This window comes from Hypanus sabinus, chromosome 8, assembly GCF_030144855.1.
Source record: "Hypanus sabinus isolate sHypSab1 chromosome 8, sHypSab1.hap1, whole genome shotgun sequence".
Classification (NCBI taxonomy): Eukaryota; Metazoa; Chordata; class Chondrichthyes; order Myliobatiformes; family Dasyatidae; genus Hypanus; species Hypanus sabinus.
This window is the reverse complement of record NC_082713.1, coordinates 52,316,792-52,340,352: the sequence shown is the minus strand read 5'-3', so window position 1 is coordinate 52,340,352 and position 23,561 is coordinate 52,316,792. Positions and strand designations below refer to the sequence as shown.

General features: G+C 39.8%; 1 protein-coding gene across 1 annotated transcript in view; it reads left to right on the top strand.

Annotated features, from left to right (window-relative positions):
• The first annotated feature begins 3,368 nt into the window (after positions 1–3,368).
• The window catches only part of LOC132397740 (exocyst complex component 1-like), a 75,355-nt gene continuing 55,162 nt past the window's right edge, over positions 3,369–23,561 (top strand). Inside the window, exons 1-3 of the mRNA XM_059976502.1 lie at positions 3,369–3,656; positions 11,666–11,796; positions 19,639–19,798. Of these exons, the coding sequence (XP_059832485.1) occupies positions 3,533–3,656; positions 11,666–11,796; positions 19,639–19,798 (415 nt within the window). The 5' untranslated portion in view covers positions 3,369–3,532. The remainder of the gene's footprint in view (positions 3,657–11,665; positions 11,797–19,638; positions 19,799–23,561) is intronic.

Sequence of the window (23,561 nt, the reverse complement as noted above, 5' to 3'; positions counted from 1 at the left end):
TGCTCTCCTATTTTCCCTTCTTCCTTTCTGAGCTGAGGGTCCAGTCTTGATGCCAGAGACGCAACCACTGCAACTTGTCCCTGGTAGGTCATCCCCACCAACAGTATCCAAAACAGTAGACAATAGACAATAGACAATAGGTGCAGAAGTAGACCATTCGGCCCCTCGAGTCTGCACCGCCATTCTGAGATCATGGCTGATCATTCACTATCAATACCCAGTCCCTGCCTTGTCCCCATATCCCTTGATTCCCCTATCCATCAGATATCTATCCAGCTCCTTCTTGAAAGCATCCAGAGTATTGGCCTCCACCGTCTTCCGAGGCAGTGCATTCCACACCTCCACAACTCTCTGGGAGAAGAAGGTCTTCCTCAACTCTGTTTTAAATAACTGACCTCTTATTCTCAATCCATGCCCTCTGGTACTGGACTGTTTACTGTTGATGGGAACAGCCACAGGGGTGCTCTGCTCATTCTGTCTATTCCCCTTCCCTCTCCTGACAGTCACCCAGTTACCTGTCTCCAGACTCTTAAGGGTGATTGTCTCCCTAAAACTCCAATCTATTACTGCCTCTGCCTCCCAAATGATCTGAAGTTTATCCAGCTCCAGTTCCCTAACTTGGTTTGACAGGAGCTGCAGCTGGATGCACCTTTTGCAGGTGTAGTCATCAGAGACTTGAAAGACTTGAAATTTTGTTGGAGCAAAGAAATCAGGAAACAAACAAATGTTATTTTAGGTAACAGAAAAGTGATTGGCTATTGATTATTAAGGTACTTGTTGTCCTTTAAGTTATGCCTCTTATAACTATAATACAATGTTAATACACCTTGTAATATAAATACTATAAGGTAATATATAATACACCTTAATTGATTAAGCTATTTAAACATAAACAATCTGAGTAAAAGGTTTACTGAAATAAATGAAACGAGTTTAAGATATGAACAAAGAAGCTTCAGTATCTGGAATGCAATGAGGGAGTTTACGTATGGTAAAACTGCTGTCAGCAAACACATTTGTAGATGTCACTGGGCCAAACCTCCCATGCTTATTTAGAGTTATAGTATGTGAGTTTGAGACATTCAGTGGAACGTGAAGAATGACATGAAAAGAATTTCCAGATTATTTAATCCATAAGAAAGTACTGTACAGGTTAATGAAGGGTGGGATATGACTATTAAAAAAAGGTCAAGGAAAACCTATGGCTAGCAACCCTATCCAAAATGTAATATGTACTCATTACCTGTGGGGACATGGAGAAAGACCGAACAGTGGAAAGCCACAATGTAGACCAATTTACCTTGTCTCAGAAGGTTAACCAAGATAGGAAAGGTGAGGCTGGGGCTTGGAATAAGAGGAAGGAAGGAAGAGTAGAATAGAAATGTGGCAGCGATGCTTAGCTTTGAGCAATTTCAGATTTCCCCCCCACATTGCTGCCTCATACTGAGGGGCTGGCACAAATCTACTTTGCAATTTCATAATTGGCAGTTGTCTTGATGTGTTCTGGAGCCCAGAGGAGGAGCAGGAGAAGCAACTCTATCAGTATTGCTGGCACACTCCTTTTTGTGTTTGATAACAAGAGGCTATCAGAGGTCCTCTGAATGGGGCAGAAAGTGTTCACCATCTGCCAAACTATCCACTTGCCTATCATGCCAGGCTAGGCACCTCCTTTTCCATCCATGGTGGAAGCTGCAGTCACTACATTAGCTTCCGGACCCACTCAATACCTAGCAAAGTTCAAAGTAAATTTATTATCAAAGTGCATATATGTCACCACATATAACCCTGAGATTCATCTTCTTGCAGGCCTACTCAATAAATCCATAATAGAACAATAACCATATTAGAATCAATGAAAGATCGCACCAACTTGGGTGTTTAACCAGTGCAAAAGATGACAAACTGTGCAAATACAAAAAGAAATTAATAATAATGAATATACAAGGAATAACAATTGAGAACATGAGATAAAGAGTCCTTAAAATGAATTCTTGGTTGTAGGAATATTTCAATGATGGGGCAAGTGAGGTTAAGTGAAATTATCCCCTCTGGTTCAAGAGCCTGATGGTTGAGGGGTAATAACTGTTCCTGAACCTGGTGGTGTGAGTCCTTAGGTTCCCACAATTTCTTCCTGGTGTCAACTGCTAAAAAGAAGCATGGTCTGGGTGCTGGGGGTTCCTGATGATGGTTACTGTTTTCCTGCAACAGCATTTCATATAGATGTGATCAATGATGGGGAGGGCTTTACCTGTGATAGACTGGGTTGTATCCACTACTTTTTGTAGGATTTTCCAGTGAAGGGCATTGGTGTTTCCATAGCAGGCTTTTGTTGTTTCATATGGCAGGTGCTTTTCTCTTCACACTTCTGATGAAGTGTGGCCCGGGAGGGGCAGACACAAGTCAGTCTGTATGGGAGCCCGGGTTGGATGCAGCCAATCAATATACTCTCCACTACACAACTGTAAAAGTTTGTTATAGTCTTAGATGTCACGCTGAATCTTTACAAACTCCTGAGGAAGGAGCAGCTCTGACATGCTTCCTTCATAACTGCACATGTGCTGGGCCCAGGCCGTCCTCTGAAATAATAACATAGAGGAACTTAAAGTTGCTGATCCTCTCCACCTCTGATCCTCCAAAGACTTCTGGCTCATGACTTCTGGTTTTCTCCTCCTGAAGTCAATAATCAACTCCTTGTTTTGCTGACATTGAGTAAGAGGCTGTTGTTATATTGCCACTCAACCAGACTTTTAATTTCCCTCCCATATGCTGATTCAACCTATGACTGGTGTCCTCAGCAAACTTAAATAGGGCATATTGGAGCTGTACTTAGCCATACAGACCTGTGTCCAATAGGGGCCTAGGGACACCTGTGCAGATGGAGGAGTTGTTGCTGCCAGTTCAAAATGACTGAGGTCTGCAAGTGAGGAAATCAAGGATCCAATTGCACAATAGGTATTCAAGCCATCCTTGAGCCGGAAAAGAAGAATGTTAGTGTTTAAATGAAGAAACGCAAGCAGCTTCATCCAGTTGACCCAACGATGGGTTTCGACCTATCTTCCACGACGTGCTGTGGAGTACCTCGGGCATCATTCCCTCACCAGTGCCAATCCTCCGGCACCATTCAGTTACCGGGCAAACTGCGAGCCCGTCAGCGCGAAGGGTCTCCGACGGTCGGCAGCGCGCGGGGTGCGAGTGTCAATCAGGTGGGTGGGCGGGGCGGCCAGCCTCGCTTTGGCCGACGAGCTCGAGCTGCACGCGTGGGATTTCCCTCGCGCGGCGGGCGGCAGGAAGCGCGTGTCGGTTGGCCAAGTCAGGGAGGTGGAGGGCGGATGTGTCACAGAAGTCGTTTCTTGTACAGTAGTAAACAGTTCATCTTTCTGCTGAGCGATCAACAACGACCAGAAATAATACGTACTTAGCCAGATTGTCCGTGTTGGTTGCAAGGGTTGCCCGATCATGTGTACAGCTATCTCACCTTCCGAGAGTTTCTGAGTTGATTTCAAGTGTTATTCGTGTCCTTTCTCTACCTGACATGATTGCCATTCGGAACCAGTTACAGAAGGATTTTTTCACACCACAGGAAGAAAGGCTTCTGGGCTTGGTGTATGCCTGGAAAGCTGGAAAGAAACGGAAAACCTGCATATTATGTGCCGCAGGTGCGTGGGCTGTATGATTCTGAGCTGGGTGGTTTGTAAGCAGCTTTTACAGCGAGTTGTCATCCGGTTTGAAGTTGATGCGAGGAGCAAGTGCATCCCGCAATCACTGAACAAAAGTTAGCTATACGTATGCAATTTCCCATGACTTAAATTGCTGAAGCTTCAAGTGCTACTATCTTGTTTTGAAAAAGAATCTAGTCTGCTTGTATAAGACATTTTAGATGTCGATTATAAGATGGGAACTCAATTTGCTTCTTCTGATTTGGAGCTTGAAATGCATCCGTATAATTCAAACTGAAAACGTCATAATGCACTTGATCTGATCATTTGCTTATTTTAAATGAGATAGTAATAAGCCAAGTTAAGCCGTAACACCTTAACAACAAAATGGTATGCTCAGTTTACTGTAAACCAGTTTAACGGAACTCACTCAGCAATATAAAATATATTTCCGATTTATAACAAGAAGCACTGTGGTAAATTGGCTAGATTTTTATCTTGTCAAAATTTACTTGAGTCATTAACTCTGATGTGTTGTACTACCGTATGTAAAGTAGCATATGAGACAATTAAATAATTAGATTCTTAAAGGTTAAAGAAAGTCAAGGAAAGAGATGAAATCTGGTCTCACCGCACATACATTGAACAAATATTTAAAATCAAGTTTTGGGAATTGAAAACGTCAGTTGTTTCCTGCCCATTAGAACGTTTCGAGTTTAGTTACTACCTGAAAATACTTCATGATGCTTGAAGAAATTTTATTGAAGATGGTGCAAACTATTGCTGGGTACAATTTGACTGCTGCTGTGGAGAAACCAAGGCAAGCTACCTATTGGCATATGTACATTTAACTGTGTTTCCTGATGGTGTTGCTACTGTGGTATTCAGTTGCTAAAAGAGGACTGTATGGTGATGGGGTATTTATTTTTATATGAAAGAATGTTTTTTAAAAGGTTGTGATGATAAAGCTCTTATTATAGGCATTGATTATTGTTTGGTTATCAATATCTGAACAGGAAGCCAATATATAGTCTATATATTTCAAGGTGCATATTTATGTTTTGGAATTACCCAGTTTAACTGAATTTCTAAATGTGTTACAGTGTAATGTGGTGGTTTTAACTGTACTTTGTCTTTGTGATTTCCACCAAATTTTGACCACCTTTGAATGTCCCTTTTTTAACCTAAATGATGCAAATTTAGTGGATACTAAATGCACCACTTTGTTTTACAAGTTGTAAGGGAAAGCCATTTCAGATGTTGCATGTTCCAATGCAACTTCCCCATTTTACAGAAATATTGCTAATAATGTTGCTCTTTTGTACAGTTAGAGAACTAAATTTGCTTGTACTTAAGTCTCATTCTTAATTTGTGGCATCAGAGAAACTGCCTGGTGTTAATTACAATCTGATATACTGTTGGACAAATACTTAGACTGAAAAGCGTGGGCCGATATTTGTTTTGTTGCATTCGATCCACATCTTTGTTATCAGTTCTGGAGCTGTGTGGGAGTATCTTAATTTTCTTCTTATAAAAGTGGGAGTGGAAATGATTAAAATGTCTTGTATTTAATATTACTGTTCCTCAGGATGTTTAGATGCAATTTGTAAAAATAATGCAGCACAACTGTTCATATCCCATTAAGTACTACATCTATTTTTGAATTGCCAGTCAGGTGAGGTTGTTGTTCCCAGGATATCGCAATGGAATATTGAATTATGGCCAGAAATTTCTGCGAAATTGTATTCATCAGTTCTGAATTTGCCTAACTAATTTGCAAATAAATTAATTGAATTAAATTTGAAATATAAGTAAATTGTAAAATTATTATAAAAAATTAACAACTAATCTTCTTCCAGGCACTTTTCCCTGCAAGTGCTACACCTTCCCGTACACCTCCTTCCTCATCTCCAAAAAGTCCTTCCAAGTGAGGCAACACTTCACCTGCAAATCTGATGGGGTCGTGTATTGTGTCTGGTGCTCCTGATGTGGCCTCCTCTACAATGGTGAGACCCGTTGTAAGTTGGGGGACTGTTTTGTCAAGTACCTCCACACCATCCTCCACAACCGGGATTTCTAGTGGCCAAACATTTTAATTCTGATTCCCATTCCTGTTCCAACGTGTGGTGTCAATCCATGACCTCCTCTTGTGGCAAGATGATGCCATCCTCAGGGTACTGAGCAACTCCTTGTATTCCATCTGGGTGCCTTCCAACTTGATGGCATGAATATCAATTTCTCCTTCTGGAGAACAAATACCCCCACCCCCCATTCCCCACTCTGATTTTTCACTTCCTCTCACCTGCCTATTACTTTCCCCAGGGTTCTGTCCTCCTTCCCTTCTCATCCTTCGTCACTCCAAGGAGAAGAGGCCGATTTCAATCAACCTATTCTCATAAGGCATGCTCCCCAATCCAGGCAACATCCTTGTAAATCTCCACTGCACCCTTTCTATGGCTTCCACATCCTTCCTGTAGTGAGGCGACCAGAACTGAGCACAGTACTCCCAAGTGGGGTCTGACCAGGGTCCTATATAGCTGCAACATTACCTCTCAGCGCCTAAATTCAATTCCTTGATTTATGAAGGCCAATACACCATACGCCTTCTTAACCACAGAGTCAACCTGCACAGCTGCTTTGAGTGTCCTATGGACTCGGACCCCAAGAGACCTCTGATCCTCCTCACTGCCAAGAGTCTTACCATTAATACAATATTCTGCTATTATATTTGACCTACCAAAATGAACCACTTCACACTTAACTGGGTTGAGGTCCATCTGCTACTTCTCAGCCCAGTTTTGCATCCTATCAATGTCCTGCTGTAACCTCTGACAGCCCTCCACACTATCCACAGCACCCCCAACCTTTATGTCATCAGCAAACTTACTAACCCGTCCCTCCACTTCCTCATCTAGATCATTTGTAAAAATCATGAAGAGTAAGGGTCCCAGAACAGATCCCTGAGGCACTCCACTAGTGACTGACCTGCATGCAGAATATGACCCGTCCTCAACCTCTCTTTGCCTTCTGTGGGCAAGCCAGTTCTGGATCCACAAAGCAATGACCTCTTAGTTCCCATGCCTCCTTACTTTCTCAATAAGCCTTGCATGGGGTACCTTATCAAATGCCTTGTGAAAATTCATATACACTACATCTACTGCTCTTCCTTTATCAATGTGTTTAGTCATATCCTCAAAAAATACAATCAGGCTAGTAAGGGACAACCAGCCCTTGACAAAGCCATGCAGACTACTCCTAATCGTATTATACCTCTCTAAATGCTCATAAATCCTGCCTCTCAGGGTCTTCTCCATCAACTTACCAACCACTGAAGTAAGACTCACTGGTCTATAATTTCTTGGGCTATCTCTACTCCCTTTCTTGTATAAAGGAACAACATTCACAACCCTCCAATCCTCCAGAACCTCTCCTGTCCCCATTAATGATTCAAAGATCATCGCCAGAGACTCAGCAATCTCCTCCCTCACTTCCCACAGTAGCCTGGGGTACATCTCATCCGGTCCGGGTTGAGAGAGAAAAAGAAACAAACTCGTCATGATTGAATGGCAAAGCAGACTCGATGGGCCAAATGACCTAAATCTGCTCTTGTGTCTTATGGTCTTATAGTACTCCATATACTGTTTTAGCCCAGTGCTACAATGAAATGAAAATGTTTGATGGAAACTGAATTAATTAAGTAATTGATGTGTTTTATAAAGTTATGTGCAACTATGAATAGCTGAAATGAACTTGAATCAGAATTCTCTAACTGCACTGGGCCTGTACTATTTATCGAAATCATTCTGAATTAATTGTTTTCATGCAAGTTCCTTTCTGAATTACTGTGGCAATTGTGAAAATTCTATCTCCTATATTTCTGATCTGGGAGCTCATTGACTCCTCACATGCAATACAGACAAACAGACAGACATACTTTATTGATCCCGAGGGAAATTGGGTTTTGTTACAGTCGCACCAATCAAGAATAGTGTAGAAATATAGCAATATAAAACCATAAATAATTGAATAATAATAAGTAAGTTCATTTTCTTACTGCATTTACTGACCTCTTGGGATGTACAGGCATTAAAATTTTATCAGGAAATACATCTCTGGGTTATTTATTAGCACTTGTTGTTAAGCTTCCAAATCCCCACTAATAGCAATATGTTTGCAGTTACTTATGATATATTTTTGACAAAAAATGTCACTTTGAATTGGATGTAATTATGGCTGCATTTATATGTCTAATTTTAAAATTTTACTGGTTATGCAGCACTTAATTTCCTGTTTTTAGGTTGCCATTTTTGAATACAAATTGGGACTTTTCACTGGAACACAACAGAAAAATGGATGATCTTAGAGTTGTTAAAAAGTATGAGGGGCATAGATATGATGAATGCATACATTCCCAGAGTTGAGAAATCAAGAACTGGAATGTCTGCTTTTAAAATAAGATGGGAGAGTTTTGGTAAGAACCTGAGGGGCAACATTTTCATCGAGAAAGTGTCAGTACATAGGGTGAACTCTCAGAGAAAGTTGCTGAGGCAGGTGCATTTACAACATTTAAAAGCAACTTGGATGAGTACATGAATAGGAAAAGTTTACAGCAATGTAGGACTAGCTTAGATAGGCACCATGGTCAGCATGGTAACCTTTGTAGGAGCCAAATACAGAGTATCTGATCTCTATCTGCTTTGTATTCTGCGTTGCATGTTTATTATGGTAATATGAGTCACATGAGTGGAGACATGGTAAAAGGAAAGGGAATAAGTAATGTATTCTTGCTTATTTCATGGCAGTTGATAGCTTGGGACCGGTGGAGGTCATACCTTCTGCTGACTACTGAATATTGTTTAGCTTACACTTGGGTACGCTGAAGTTCATTGCTTCAAATTTGATTGTCTGCTAATTGCTAATATAAGATTGAATAAAGGATTCAACTGTTGGAACAACCATTGGAGCTGGGGGCACTCCATGCAAGTATAACAATTCTGTAGTGGCCACAGGCTAGCAACAAATGATTTTTTTTTGTTTTGGTTTGGTTTTGCTGCTATGGCCTTGGTTGACTTGCTTGGCCCAAAGGGCAAATACGAACAGCTCCCTTTAAAGTTCTTTCCTTATATCATTTTCTAATTGGGATTTTTAAAGCTTTTTTTAAAGCTTTTTTTAAATAAATTCAGATGTTCTTTAGGATAGAGGATGACTAATCTCCACTTTGAGTTTGTGGGTTTTGAAGTGACCGAGAAAGCCAATGTGGGAAATTCAGACATTGCCACGTGCAGACAGGTTTTGGGATTATGAGGTTGTGCACTCCTGCAGTTTAAGCATGGCTTCTGTGTGGTCCTGATACACAAGCTTGAGTTTCTCAATATCCTCCCCAATGCTCCTTCCATGAGTCAGGAATTCCCAAGAGACTGTGAGATGTTCTGTTTTCTCAGAGGTTTCAAGCAAATCTTCAAATGTCTTCCTTTATCTCTGGGGTAATTTCTTTCCATAATAGAGCTCAGAATACTGTGTAAATTTTGGGTGTGCAATGTTAGGCGTGCAAACATTGTTACCTCCCCAGCATACTAACAACACTCCCATTAATTAAAAGCTGTTGTTTTTTTTTTCTTTTATAAAGAAAAGCAATTCTAAAGTTTATAGCAGTTTTCTGGGTTTGATTTTTTTTTCACAGTGATTCTATAAGGATGGTTAATTAAGATTTTCTAGACTAAACACAACAATTGAAGCTAATTTTTCAGTTTTTTTCAGCTAATTTTTTTAACTCTTTCAGATGCTTCACCAAAGCAGTCAACTGCAAGTAGTGGATTTCCACAGTTTCCTTCACAATTACACAAAATTCCATAAAACATTGTGTTGAGAATCAGAATCAGGTTTATAATCACCAGCATGTGTCGTGAAATTTGTTAACTTAGCAGCAGCTGCTCAATGCAATGCATAATATAGAAGAAACAAGTAAAAATTAATTAATTATTTATAGTATATGTATATTGAATAGATTAAAATGTGCAAAAGCAAATAATATATATTAAAAAAGTGAGGTAGTGTTCATGGCTTCAATGTCCATTTAGGAATCAGATGGCAGAGGGGAAGAAGCTGTTCCTGAATCACTAAGTGTATGCCTTCAGGCTTTTGTACCTTCTACCTGATGGTAACAATAAAAATCAGGGTTTGCTGGGGGTCCTGAATAATGGATGCTGCTGACTACATTTACAATCTTCTGCAGCTTCTTTCAGTCCTGTGCACTAGCACCCCCCCACCCCCGTACCAGACAGTGATGCAGCCTGTCAGAATGCTCTCCACAGTACATCTGTAGAAGCCTTTGAGTTCTTTTTGTTAACATAACAATTTTTTTCAAATGAAGCCTAATGATGTATAGTCACTGTCTTGCCTTCTTCATAGCTGCATCAATATGTTAGGACCAAGTTAGGTCCTCAGAAATCTTGACACCCAGGAACTTGAAATTGCTCACTCTCTCCATTTCTGATCCCTCTATGAGGATTGGTATGTGTCCCATTGTCTTACCCTTCCTGAAGTCCACAATCAGTTCTTCCGTCTTACTGACATTGAGTGCAAAGTTGTTGCTGTGTCATCATTCCGCTAGTTGGTATATCTCGTTCCTGTATGTCCTCTCATCTCCATATGATGTTTTACCAACAATGTTGTATGATCAGCAAATTTATAGATGGTATTTGAGCTATGCCTAACCACACAGTCATGGGTATAGAGAGAGTAGAGCAGTGGGCTAAGCTCACACCCCTGAGGTGCACTAGTGTTGATCGTCAGCAAGGAGGAGATGTTATCACCAACCCGCACAGGTTGTGCTCTTCCGGTTAGGAAATCAAGGATTCAATTGCAGAGGGAAGTACAGAGGCCCAGGTTCTGTAACTTCTCAATTAGGGTTATGGGAATGATGGTGTTAAATGCTGAGCGATAGTCGATGAACAGCATCCTGATATAGATGTTTGTATTGTCCAGGTGGTCCAAGGCCGTGTGAAGAGCCATTAAGTTTGTGTCTGCCATTGACCTATTGTGGTGATAGGCAAATTGCAGTGGGTCAGGTCCTGGCTGAGGCAGGAGTTCTGTCTGGTCATGACCAATCTCTCAAAATGTTTCATCGTTGTAGATGTGAGTACTGCTGGGCCATAGTCTTTAAGGAAGCCCACATTGATCTTCTTAGGCACTGGTATAAGTGTTGCCTTTTTGAAGCAAGTGGGAACTTCTGCCAAGCAGTGAGGGGTTGAAAATATCCTGAATATTCCCACCAGTTGGTTAGCACAAGTTTTCAGAGCCTTACCAGGTACTCTGTTGGGGCCTTCCGCTTTCTTTAGAGACAGCCTCCAAGACAGAGATTACAGGGTCACCGGGTGCAGTGGAGATCTTCACAACTGCAGTTATATTCTCCCTTTCAAAGCTGGCATAGAAGGTGTTGAGTTCATCTGGCAGTGAAGCATTGTTGCCATTCATGCTATTCAGTTTCACTTTGTAGAAAGTAATGTCTTGCAATCCCTGCCAGAGTTGACATGCAGAGAGATCCTCCTTTTTGACAGCTTAAATGAAATTGTCTGCCTCTGGAACCTGAGCTCCTACATACTACAATGAAGGCAAAGACTCAAAATAAGTTGCACTTTCAACCACTGGCAATGAATGGGCAGAAAGTATGACCTCATATTTGCATACATAACACACAGAAAGTGCTGGAAAAACTCAGTGGGTCAGGCAGCATCTATTGAGATGAATAAACAGTCAATGTTTGGGCTGAGACCCATTTATGATTTGCATATGCATTTGCTTGAAAGGTCAAATTGAATTATCTGTCATTATTTAGTACACATGAGAAAAATGAATTTAAAACCTTTTGAGTTTACTTAAACCAAGCTTTTACTGTGCTGATCTAAAATAAAGTTGAATTCAGATAGATCAATCAAGTATAACAGATTTTTTTGCTTCTAATAGTATTCTGCCATTAGTTGTAATGATTCTCCATTTATTTCCTTGTGTAGTATCAACTGATCATCCATTTCAAGCTTCCCTTGTGAAATTTAAAAAAGCTGATAAAGGTGATGCATACAAGCAGGTGGCATGGTGGTCATTTGAAGATTTGCTTGAAGTTGACGGGAAAGATGCAGATAAGGTAGATGAAAAATTATTTTATTGCTTTTCTGACAGTCAATAGTGTAAAGGAATTTTACATGTTTTTTTTGCAGTTTTGTTTTTTCCTTTGTTTACTTCCTCAAGTCTACATGCTCTCTGGTACTTTGCCCCATTGGATATTAATTATGGATCACTCCTTATAATAACCATTGAAAGGTTAGCATGTTATTTTTGCAAATGGTTTCTGCCTTCCTAGATTTCAACCATTAAACTTGCACTTGGGAGGATGTCATAGAAATCAAATATTGGTAATTGTACTTGATTTTCTTTTCTCTATAACCACCTGAGATATTGCGCAGCATTGTCATTTCCATATAACCATATAACAATTACAGCACGGAAATAGGCCATCTCGGCCCTTCTAGTCCGTGTCCACGCTTACTCTAATCCCACTGGCCCGCACTCAGCCCATAGCCCTCCATTCCTTTCTTGTCCATATATCTATCCAACTTTACTTAAAATGACAATACCGAACCTGCCTCTACCACTTCTACTAGAAGCTCATTCCACACAGCTACCACTCTCTGAGTAAAAAAATTCCCCCTCGTGTTACTCTTAAACTTTTGTCCCCTAACTCTCAAATCATGTCCTCTTGTTTGAATCTCCCCTACTCTCAAAGGAAAAAGCCTATCCACGTCAACTCGATCTATCCCCCTCATTATTTTAAATACCTTTATCAAGTCCCCCCTCAACCTACGCTCCAAATAATAAAGACCTAACTTGTTCAACCTTTCCCTGTAATTTAGGTGCTGAAACCCAGGTAACGTTCTAGTAAATCTTCTCTGTACTCTCTGTATTTTGTTGATATCTTTCCTATAATTCAGTGATTAGAACTGTACACAATATTCCAAATTCAGCCTTGCCAATGCCTTGTACAATTTTAACATTACATCCCAACTCCTATACTCAATGCTCTGATCCATATGAGATTCCACCTTCAGGGAACAATGCACCATTATTCCCAGGTCACTCTGTTTTACTGCATTCTTCAATGCCCTACCATTTACCATGTATGTCCTATTTGGATTGTTCCTACCAAAATGTAGCACCTCACACTTATCATCATTGAACTCCATCTGCCATCGTTCAGCCCACTCTTCTAACTGGCCTAAATCTCTCTGCAAGCTTTGAAAACCTACTTCATTATCCACAATGCCACCTACCTTAGTATCATCTGCATACTTACTAATCCAATTTACCACCCCATCATCCAGATCATTAATGTATATGACAAACAACATTGGACCCAATACAGATCACCTGAGGCACACCACTAGTCACCAGCCTCCAACCTGACAAACAGTTATCCACCACTACTCTCTGGCATCTCCCATCTAGCCACTGTTGAATCCATTTTACTACTTCAATATTAATACCTAACGATTGAACCTTCCTAACTAACCTTCCGTGCAGAACCTTGTCAAAGGCCTTACTGAAGTCCATATAGACAACATCCACTGCTTTACCCTTGTCAACTTTCCTAGTAACCTCTTCAAAAAATTCAATAAGATTTGTCAAACATGACCTTCCACACACAAATCCATGCTGACTATTCCTAATCAGACCCTGTCTATCCAGATAATTAAATATACCATCTCTAAGAATACTTTCCGTTAAATTACCCACACTGACGTCAAACTGACTGGCCTATAATTGCTAGGTTTACTCTTAGAACCCTTTTTAAACAGTGGAACCACATGAACAATACACCAATCCTCTGGCACCATCCCCGTTTCTAATGACATTTGAAACATTTCTGTCAGAGCCCCTGCTATTTCTACATCTTCCCTCAAGGTCCTAGGGAATATCCTGTCAGGACCTGGAGATTTATCCACTTTTAGATTCCTTAAAAGTGCCAGTACTTCCTCCTCTTTAATCATCATAGTTTCCATAACTTCCCTACTTGTTTCCCTTACCTTACACAATTCAATATCCTTCTCCTTAGTGAATACCGAAGAAAAGAAATTGTTCAAAATCTCCCCCATCTCTTTTGGCTCCACATATAGCTGTCCACTCTGATTCTCTAAGTGACCAATTTTATCCCTCACTATCCTTTTGCTATTAATATAACTGCAGAAATCCTTCAGATTTATTTTCACCTTACTTGCCAAAGCAACCTTGTATCTTTTAGCTTTTCTAATTTCTTTCTTAAGATTCTTTTCACATTCTTTATATTCCTCAAGCACCTCATTTACTCCATGCTGCCTATATTTATTGTAGATCTCCCTCTTTTTCAGAACCAAGTTTCCAATATCCCTTGATTTTAGCAGACATCAACAAATCAAGACATGTATTATGATTTGTACATAGAATTGTCCTGATCTTTGTGATGCAGCTGCTCACAGTTAAGCATTGATATACAGTACACCAATACATTTCTTTTGTTTCAGTTTCTTATTCTGATGTAATGGAGTAAACTTGATGCATGAATAACATCTATCTTTACACAGCTCTATTGCCCTAGATGACTGAGTACCTGTTGAGCATAATTAAGAGAAGCAATAGAAACAAAAATCTACTGAACTTAGTCTTATGCCTACCAGTGTACTTGTTACAGGTAGGTTTCTCTATGAGATTTTAGTAGGAGGGACCATTATGTAGTCCACTTGGAGATTAAGTCCTAACTTCATACTGAACTTCAACAGATTCAGCACAAATCCATGAGTTCAAATGTAGTTATCCATAAGACACTGGCCAAGCGACAGCAGAAGGTTTGGTTTCAACAATATCATGTAACTTTGTAACCTTGTGATGTTTATCATCCACTGTACTGTGACCATCAAGCTAGATAGCTACTTCTGGTTCAGCATGTCTCCAGCAGTATGCTAAGACAATGTACTCTTAAAATTGAGGTTCCAGTCTGGTGAGCTATAAAAAAATCAGTACGTGCATGCTTAACTAAAACTAGTTGTTAGCCAAATTAATTTACTAGCATAGAACATAGAATGATACAGCACTGTACAGGCCCTTCATCCAGCGATGTTGTGCCGACCTTTTACTTACTCTTAAGACTAATCTAAGCCTTTTTCCTATATAGCTCTCAATCCTTCTATTTCTCTTAAATGTCCCTAATGTACCTGGCAGGACATTCCATGCACTCATATCTCTCCATGTATAAAAAAAAACTTAGCTTGGACATTCCCCATATACGTTCCTCCAATCGCCTTAAAATTATGTCCCTTGTATTGGCTATTTAGCTCTGAGAAAAGTCTTTAGTTGTCTCTTGATCTATGTCTCTTATCATCTTGTACAACTCTGTTAAGTCACTTCTCATCCTCCTTCACTCCAGAGGGAAAAGCCCTGGTTCACTCAACATATCCTCTTAAGGCATGCTCCCTAATCCAGGCAGAACCCTGGTAAGTCTCTTCTGTACCCTCTAAAGCTTCCACATCCTCATAATGAGACAACCAGAGTCGAACATAATGTTCAAAATGTGGTCTATCCAACAGCTGCAATATTATACGGCTTTGGCCATCTCTGAATCATAGCTGAAGGATGGTTGTCCAAGCTGAATGTCCAAGGTTCCATGTTGTATTGGAGGGATAGGAAGGTATGCACAGGGGGTGGCATAGCTCTGCTGGTAAAGAATAGCATCAAATCAGTGGAAAGATGTGTCATAGAGTTGGAAGATGTTGAATTCCTGTGGGTTGAGTTAAGAAATTGCCTTATAACAGTAGCTGATATGTAGATCACAGATTACAACAGGAAATAGAAAAGGCATGTCAAAAGGGCAATGTTATGATAGTCATGGGAGATTTCAACATGTGGGTCAATTACGAAAATCAGGTTGGAAATGGATCACAAGAATGTGAATTTGTTGAATGCCTAAGAGATGGCTTTTAAGAGCAGTTTGTTGTTGAGCTTACTAGAGGACCAGCAATATTGAATTGCATGTTATATAATGAACTGGAGGCAATTAGGGAGCTTAAGATAAAAGAACCTTTAGGAGGCAGTGATCACAACATGATTGAGTTCAACTTGAAATTTGATAGGGAGAAAGTAAAGTCTTTAATGTAGCAGTATTTCAGTGGAGTAAAGGAAATCACAATGGTATGAGAGAGGAGCTGGCCAAAAAAAAATTGCAAGGAAATGCTGGCAGGGATGACAGTAGATCAGCAATGAAGTTAGTTTCTGGGAAAAGTGAGGAAGTTGCAGGATAGATGTATTCCAAAAATGAAGAAATACTGACAAGGCTGTCAAGGGAAGTCAAAGCTGATGTAAAAGCAAAAGATAGGGCATATAACAAAGCAAAAATTAGTGGGAAAATAGAGGATTGGGAAGGCTTTAAAAACCTGCAGAGAGCAATTAAAAAATCATTAGAAGGGAAAAGAAGACAAGCTAGCAAACACCTAAGTGGATAGTAAAAGCTTTTTCAAGAATATAAAAAAATAAAAGAGAGATGAGGGTGGATATACAACTGCTAGAAAATGAGGCAGGAGAAATAGTAACAGTGGACAAGAAGATGGCAGATGAACTGAATGAGTATTTTGCATCAGTCTTCACTGTGGAAGACACTAGCAGTGTGCCAGATGTTGAAGGGTATGAGGGAAGAGAAGTGAGTGCGGTTACTATTACAAGCGAGAAGATGCTCAAAAAGCAGAAAGACCTAAAGGTACATCAGTCATCCAGACCAGATGAACTGCACGCTAGGGGTCTGAAAGACATAGAGATTGTGGAGGAATTAGTAATGATCTTTTAAAAATCATTGGACTCTGGCATAGTGCCAGATGACTGGAAAATTGCAAATGTCACTCCACTCTTTAAGAAAGGAGGAAGGTAGCAGAAAGGATATTATAGACCTGTTAGCCTGACCTCAGTGGTTGAGGAGATGTTGGAGTCAATTGTTAAGGATGAGGTGACGGAGTACTTCATGACACATGACAAGATGGGACAAAGTCAGCATGGTTTCATTAAGGGGAAATCATGCCTGGAAAACCTGCTGGAATTCTTTGAGGAGATTACAAGTAGAATAGATAGAGGAGATGCAATGGATGTTACATATTTGGACTTTTAGAAGGCTTTTGACTAGGTGCCACACATGAGGCTGCTTACCAATGGCATTACAGGAAAGTTACTGGCATGGCTAGAACTTTGGCTGATTGGTAGAACACAGCAAATGGGAATACAAGGATCCTTTTCAGGTTGGCTGCCAGTGACTAGTGGTATTCCACAGGGGTTGGTATTAGGACCTCTTCTTTTTATGATTTAGATGATGTAATAGATGGCTTTGTTCCCAAGTTTGCAGATGATTCGAAGACTAATGGAGGGGCAGGTGGTGTTGAGGAATCAGGTAGGCTGCAGAAGGACATAGACAGATTAGGAGAATGGGCAGGAAAGTGGAAAATGAAATGAAATGCTGGAGAATGCAGGAATGAAGGGGATATCATACAAGGAGTGTTTAATGACTTTGGATCTGTACTCACTAGAATTTATAAGGATGGGGGGGGGGGATCTCATTGAAACATCTCAAATGTTGAAAGGCCTAGATAGAGTAAACGTGGAAAGGATGTTGCCTATGGTGGGGGAGTCTAGGACAAGAGGGCACTGCCTCAGGATAGACGGCTGTGCAGTTAAAACAGATGTGGACAAATTACTTTAGCTAGGGTGTGGTGAAATTGTGGAATTTATTACCACAGGCAGCTGTGGAGGCCAGGTCATTGGGTGTATTTAAGGCTGAGCTTGATCAGTTCATGATTGGATATACCATCAAAGGTAACAGGGAGAAGGCTGGAGAATGGGGCTGAGAAAGGGAAGAAAGGATCAGCCATGAATGAATGGCTGAGCAGGATCAATGGGCCAAATGGCCTGATTCTGCTCCTATATCTTATGGTCTTTGGCATATTATGCCAAAGCTCTGAAATTGATTCAGCATATTTGGTGGAGAAGGGCAAAGGGAACCAAAAGTATCCTCATAACATTAAAGATTCAATCCAGGAGCGGTATCTGTAGCCAATGTACTGCGTAACTTACCACCCAATAAAGGAGTGGAAGAATTGTAATTGTTAAAGGAAGTTCTGAGCTAGGGAAGAATTGGCAATAGGGAATGGGGAACAGTGGTGGTTGTGTTGATTAAGAATTTTGCAGAAGTAAAGTTGAAGTAAAAATTTCCAATAGCCAAATCTAATTTTTTTCAGTAGGACTCCTTGTAGCTCCCAACTTGATTGGATTGGGGTGGGAGGGGAGGGAAGACAAGTAGGGTGATGAACAGTAGGGATTATGACGTGTGGTGGTTGATGAACTAGCTATTAGATGAATAGTAAATCTGAGGGTGTGGTGTTGAAACAATGTGAGTGAAATCTGAAATCATGGGGATTGTGTGAATAGATCGCAGTTGAGAGGAAGCAGATGGACATCGCAGGTGAAGATAAATTTGGTGGGTTGGAGACAAGTTGCTAGCGTTTATAAAATAAGACTTTTGGAGAGACATTCCTGCTATTTATGAACTTCCCTTACAGATCTTCCTTTTCTGCCTCCTTTCCTGCCTGGGAATTTTACCGCAAACATGTTGAAAGTAAAACTGGATTTAAAATGGAACTAACCACCCACTTTAGAATCTCACACTCAACCAGAATAAACTGGGCAGATTTCCTCAGCCCATCTCCTCTCACTTTCTGTAAAATCGGGAGCATGGTAGTTAAGTGGAACTTCTTTTTTTATTATTTTAACTGTCCACACTTTATAGTGAGTCAAAATATCTGCAGTACATCTATCTTTGTGCTCATGGATACATTTTGTGGAAAACAGTCTTACATGGAAACAGTATTTAATGAATTATATTCTTACAAGTAAATTATTACTTTTTAAAAAATGTATGCATTACGATAATCCAATTACAAAAGTAAAAGTGATTATCAGATATAATAAAAATCAAACATTAAATAAGGATGACAATACAAAATGACGTATTAGAGTCTTAGAGTCATTTTTATAGTTTTAATGAAAGTGAAGGTTCATGATTTTATGTAATCTGCTGATAAGTCTATATGACCTGTCAAAAAGGTATGAGATGCCCCTATCTGGAATGTGATTGAACATTGTTTTATTAAATTGAATATTTGGAGCAATATAAATGGTGCATGACATAGGCAGACTAAAAAAAAGTACATTCTACAGTGAATGTTGAGCAGCCATGCATCAAATTAAGAAATAGAACCCCAAAGTTGGCAACCTCTGCATTATTACCTGTCAGCAACAAATTGGAATGGGGGCAGATAAGATTAGATGGAATGATTGTGAGGCTAAAGACTGATGTGGTAGAAGTAGCTTGTGATTTGTCTGAATTGCCATTAGTACAGAGGAAAGTTATCCCCAGATCAGAAAAAATCATCATTGGTAAGAGATATGACTAATGATGTACTGTGGAAATCAGGGTAAGAGGCCAACTTCTTATGGTTCATATTTGTGAATTGGATGAAAGAACTGAAGGTTTGTCTGCTTAATTTGTTGATTATCTAAGTTAGGTAAGAAAGTAGGGTAGAAAAGTAAACTCTGAAGAGGCTATAAAGGAATGCAAATTGTTTAACTGCATGATCAAAGATTTGGCAAACATAATTGTCCATTTTAGCCAAAAATGGAAATAGAGCTGTGAGGCAGCAGCTCTAGCCATGTGGCAATGCTGCCAGAACAGATATTCAGTAAACATTGAATAGAAAGTCTTCTAGTAATGGGTAGGAATGCAAAGTTGAGATTGAATTTGGATTAGCTTTGATCTTATTGAATGGCAGAGCTGTTTTGAAAGGTCAAATCAACTAATGTTAATTCATGTGGGTTTATATTGACATATTCTTTTACTTGAAGTAATGTTTTTTTCTTATTTTCATAGGATAACCCTGAATTCAATTTGCATTTTGATAAAGTATACAAGTGGATTGCCAGCAATTCTGGAGAAAAAAATAATTTCATGTCCTGTCTCTTCAAGCTCAATCGACACTATATGCACAGTAGAATTAAATTTAGAAACATCAGTCCTCAGATTCTAGAAGGTAAAATTTACAAATGCATATTTTACCTTAAAGAAAATTATATTGCAAAGATGTAAAAGGAAGTGTGTTTAAAATGTATAAATCTCTCCTCATACCCTGCTTGGCCTGCTGAGTAATTCCAGTATCTTCTGGATTTATTCCAGATTAGCTATTGTTCCTCTGACAACAACAGACATAGTTTAACTTATGTCTGCAAGACCTCTTTTTTTCTACACTAATGTAGAATTGGCTAAAGGCTTTACTGAATGGGCTTCAATCAGTTTGTATGATCAAGATCATTTCTAGAAACACACACAAAATTCTGGAGGAACTCAGCAGGCCAGGCAGCATCCATGGAAGAGTAAACAGTCACAGTTTAGGGCTGAGACCCTTCATAAGGACCAAGGTTATTTCTATATAATTTCACACGTGACTGTTTACCATCTCAAAAAAACTCAGAAAATTCCCTGAAAGTGATGGGTAGTTTCCCCATCCAGAGACTAGTCCCGTTGACAATTTATTGGTTAGTAGTGCTATCTGTACTAGTTTAATTGTTAATTGTTCCCAATATCAAGGAAATAGCTAAAAAAAAAAATAGCATAATCTAGGATCCAAGCATGAAAATAAGGCATGCCTTGGATTTCTCAGATTGTATGTGTAGGAATAACAAAACTAAAATTACATCACTTCCTTGTTCAAGATATTGTAAATTGCAATGCCTTATTTCCTATTTTGTAGGAGATAAGTAAAGAGCAATATTTTGTATTCACATTACACCTCTCATGCACTGAAGTATCTCTGAAGATGTTTAACAGCTGAAATATTAAACAACAAAATTGACAGTTTGACAGGGGAATACATCCATCAGGACAGTTAACCGAAAACTTGGTTAAAGGGGTTTGGTTTAAGGAGCATTTCAATAGGAGGAAAAAGTTAAAAAGATATTGGGAGAGAATTCCATGGGTCAATACAGCCAATACAGAAGACCTGGCTGCCAGTGGTGCAGAAATTAAAATCAGGAATGTGCCGAATAGTATAATTTGTGGTGCACAGAGTTTTTGAATTGAAAGGAAAAATAGACTTCAAAAGATATTATGGTAGGGAAAGGGATGGGAGATGATAGAGTATTTGAAGACAGGATCGTGGAAAGATTTTAAAACAATCGGTGATTATTTTGAAATTGGGCTACTGTCATTGCAGGAGCCATTGTATATTAGCAGGTGTAGGCCTAATGGATTAACAGGATTTGGAAAGAGTGTGACATGCCAGCATACAGTTTAGCACAACACTATTACAGCTTGCATTCAAAGTTCAATTCCAGCGCTGTTCTGTAAGGAGTATCTCTGTCCTCTCTGTGGATATGTGGGTTTTCCCTTTATTTACCGGTCTTTTCCCACAGTCAAATTCATATCAGGTTGGTTAACTGATTATCGTAAGTTGTCCGGTGATTAGGTTCGGGTTATTCGGAGTTGTGGGGTTGCAGGGGTGGCAGAGCTCAAAGGGCTGGAGGGGCCTACTCTGCAGTGTATCACCAAGTAAGAAAAATAAATACATAATTAAATAAAATGCAGGGAGCAGAAAAAGACGTGATTTCATAATTGAGGTGGTGGGAAATTTTAGTGCAAGTTAGGTTCAATGGACTAGGAAAAGGGAGGGAAATGACAGGTGAAATGATAGTTATAATCTTCAAGATAAAAGAAATATTGTAGTTCTCACACTTTTTGTGGGAGATGTTTGTTGAGGATATAGTGGGAATAATGAGTTTGTAAAAATAATTTATGGTAGAGAATGAAGTGTTTTCATTGTACAATAATTGCTCCTGCAATGAAAATTGCAGGAGGCATTATTTGCCACAAGAAATGAGAGATTTAAAAAGTAGTGCCTGATGGGACTTTTTGTTCCGGTTCAAGTAGCAGGAGCCTAAAAGAGGCATAATTGCGAATTGTTGGTTGAAAATTGATTAGGCAATTATGTAATTGGCAAGGACCAAAATAAAGATATAAGGTTTGTGCAGAGTGGCCATTGTGAGAATAGCCATAGTGTGAGTGGACAGTATTAGAGTGGAACTCTGAGGCTTTGAGAATAAAGTGGAAGCTCAGGTGAGGTTTCTGTTAAATTCTCTATATTTTTATTATTGATCTGTTAGAGTAATGGGAATGGAACCCAGGGCAGTGGAGTGCTACTCTTGTGGGATGTGGGAAGTCAGGGAGTTTTCCAGTGTCACTGATGAACACACCTGCAAGTGGTGCATCTTGCTACAGTTTCATACAAACCATATTAGAGAAGTGGAGGCAGACTGGATGGCCTATGCATCATTCAAGAGACTGTTGATTGACAAGTGTTACATGAGGGCAGTTATTCCTAAGTTGCAGGACACAGGCAAGTGGGTGACTATCAGGAGAGAGGAAGGGAATAGGGAGTCACTGCAGATTACCCTTTTGGCAGTTCCCATCAATAACAAGTGTATTGTTTTAAATACTGTTGTGCGGGACATCGTAACAGAGGAAAGCTACAACAATCGGAGTTCTGGTGCTGACCTGGTTATGTGGCTCAGACAGAAAGGGGTGGGGGAGGAGAATGAAGGAAGAGGCAAGAATGAGTTAATGGGGCATTCACTGGTTACAGGGGCAAACAGGAACAAGACTCCAGGTGGTATGTTGCCTCCAGCGTACTAGGGTCAGAGACGTCTCTGATGAAACTACAGCATTCTTTTGTGCAGCTCATGATCCACATTGGTACCACTGACATAGGTACGAAGGGTGACAAGATCCTGCAAAGTGAGTTCAGGGAGTTAGGTGCTATGTTAAAGCACAGAACCTCCAGGATTTCAGAATTGCTAGCTGTGCCACATACTATTGAGGCCAGAAATAGGAAGATAATGCAGTTTAACACGTGGCTCAGGGGATGGTGCTCAAGAGAAGACTTTAGATTTTTGGAATATTGAGCTTTCTTCCAGGGAAGATGGGATCTGTACAAATGGGACAGTTTGCTCCTGAATTGGAGAGGGATCAAGTATCATTGGAGGGTTGAAACTAGAGTTGTAAGTGGTTTAGAACCAGAATGGCAAGGCAACAAGTGAAATGACTGTGGGGAAAGATACTAAGTCTACATGCAAAGACAGAAACTGAAGGCTGAGCTTGTAGTACTAATATTCTGACTATTGTAGGTAAGCCAGATGAATTTGGAGCATGGATAAGCATATGGAACTAGGATGCAGCCAATAGTGAGACATGGTTGCGGGAGAGGCAGGACTGACAGCTCAACGTTCCTTGGCTTCTTTGTTTTAGACATGATAGAGGATATATTAAATGGAGTGGGGTGGCATTACTCATCAGGAAAAATATCACAGCAGTGCTTAGGACATATTGGAAGGCTCATGTACTGAAATAATATGAGTGGAACTGAGGAATAAGGAAGGAATGATCACGTCAATGGGTTAATATTATAAACCTCCCAATAGTCTGTGGAATTTAGAGGAAAAATATTTGTAGAGAAACAGTGGACAGAAAAATGAGTTTCTGATAATAGGTGATTTTAACTTTTTGCATATTGACTTGGATTCCCATACTGTTAAAGGACTAGGTAGCATTGAGTTTGTCAAATGTGTTCAGGAAAGTTTTGCTTAAGAAAGGGTGTGATATTAGCACTCCTGTTGGGGAATGAGACAGGGAAAGGAACAGAGGTGTGTACAGGGGAAGACTTTGGATCTATATGGAGAAGGATAGGACTGGAGATTCTAAATTGTAGAAAGGCCAAAGAGATCAGGTAGGTGTGGAATGAGATA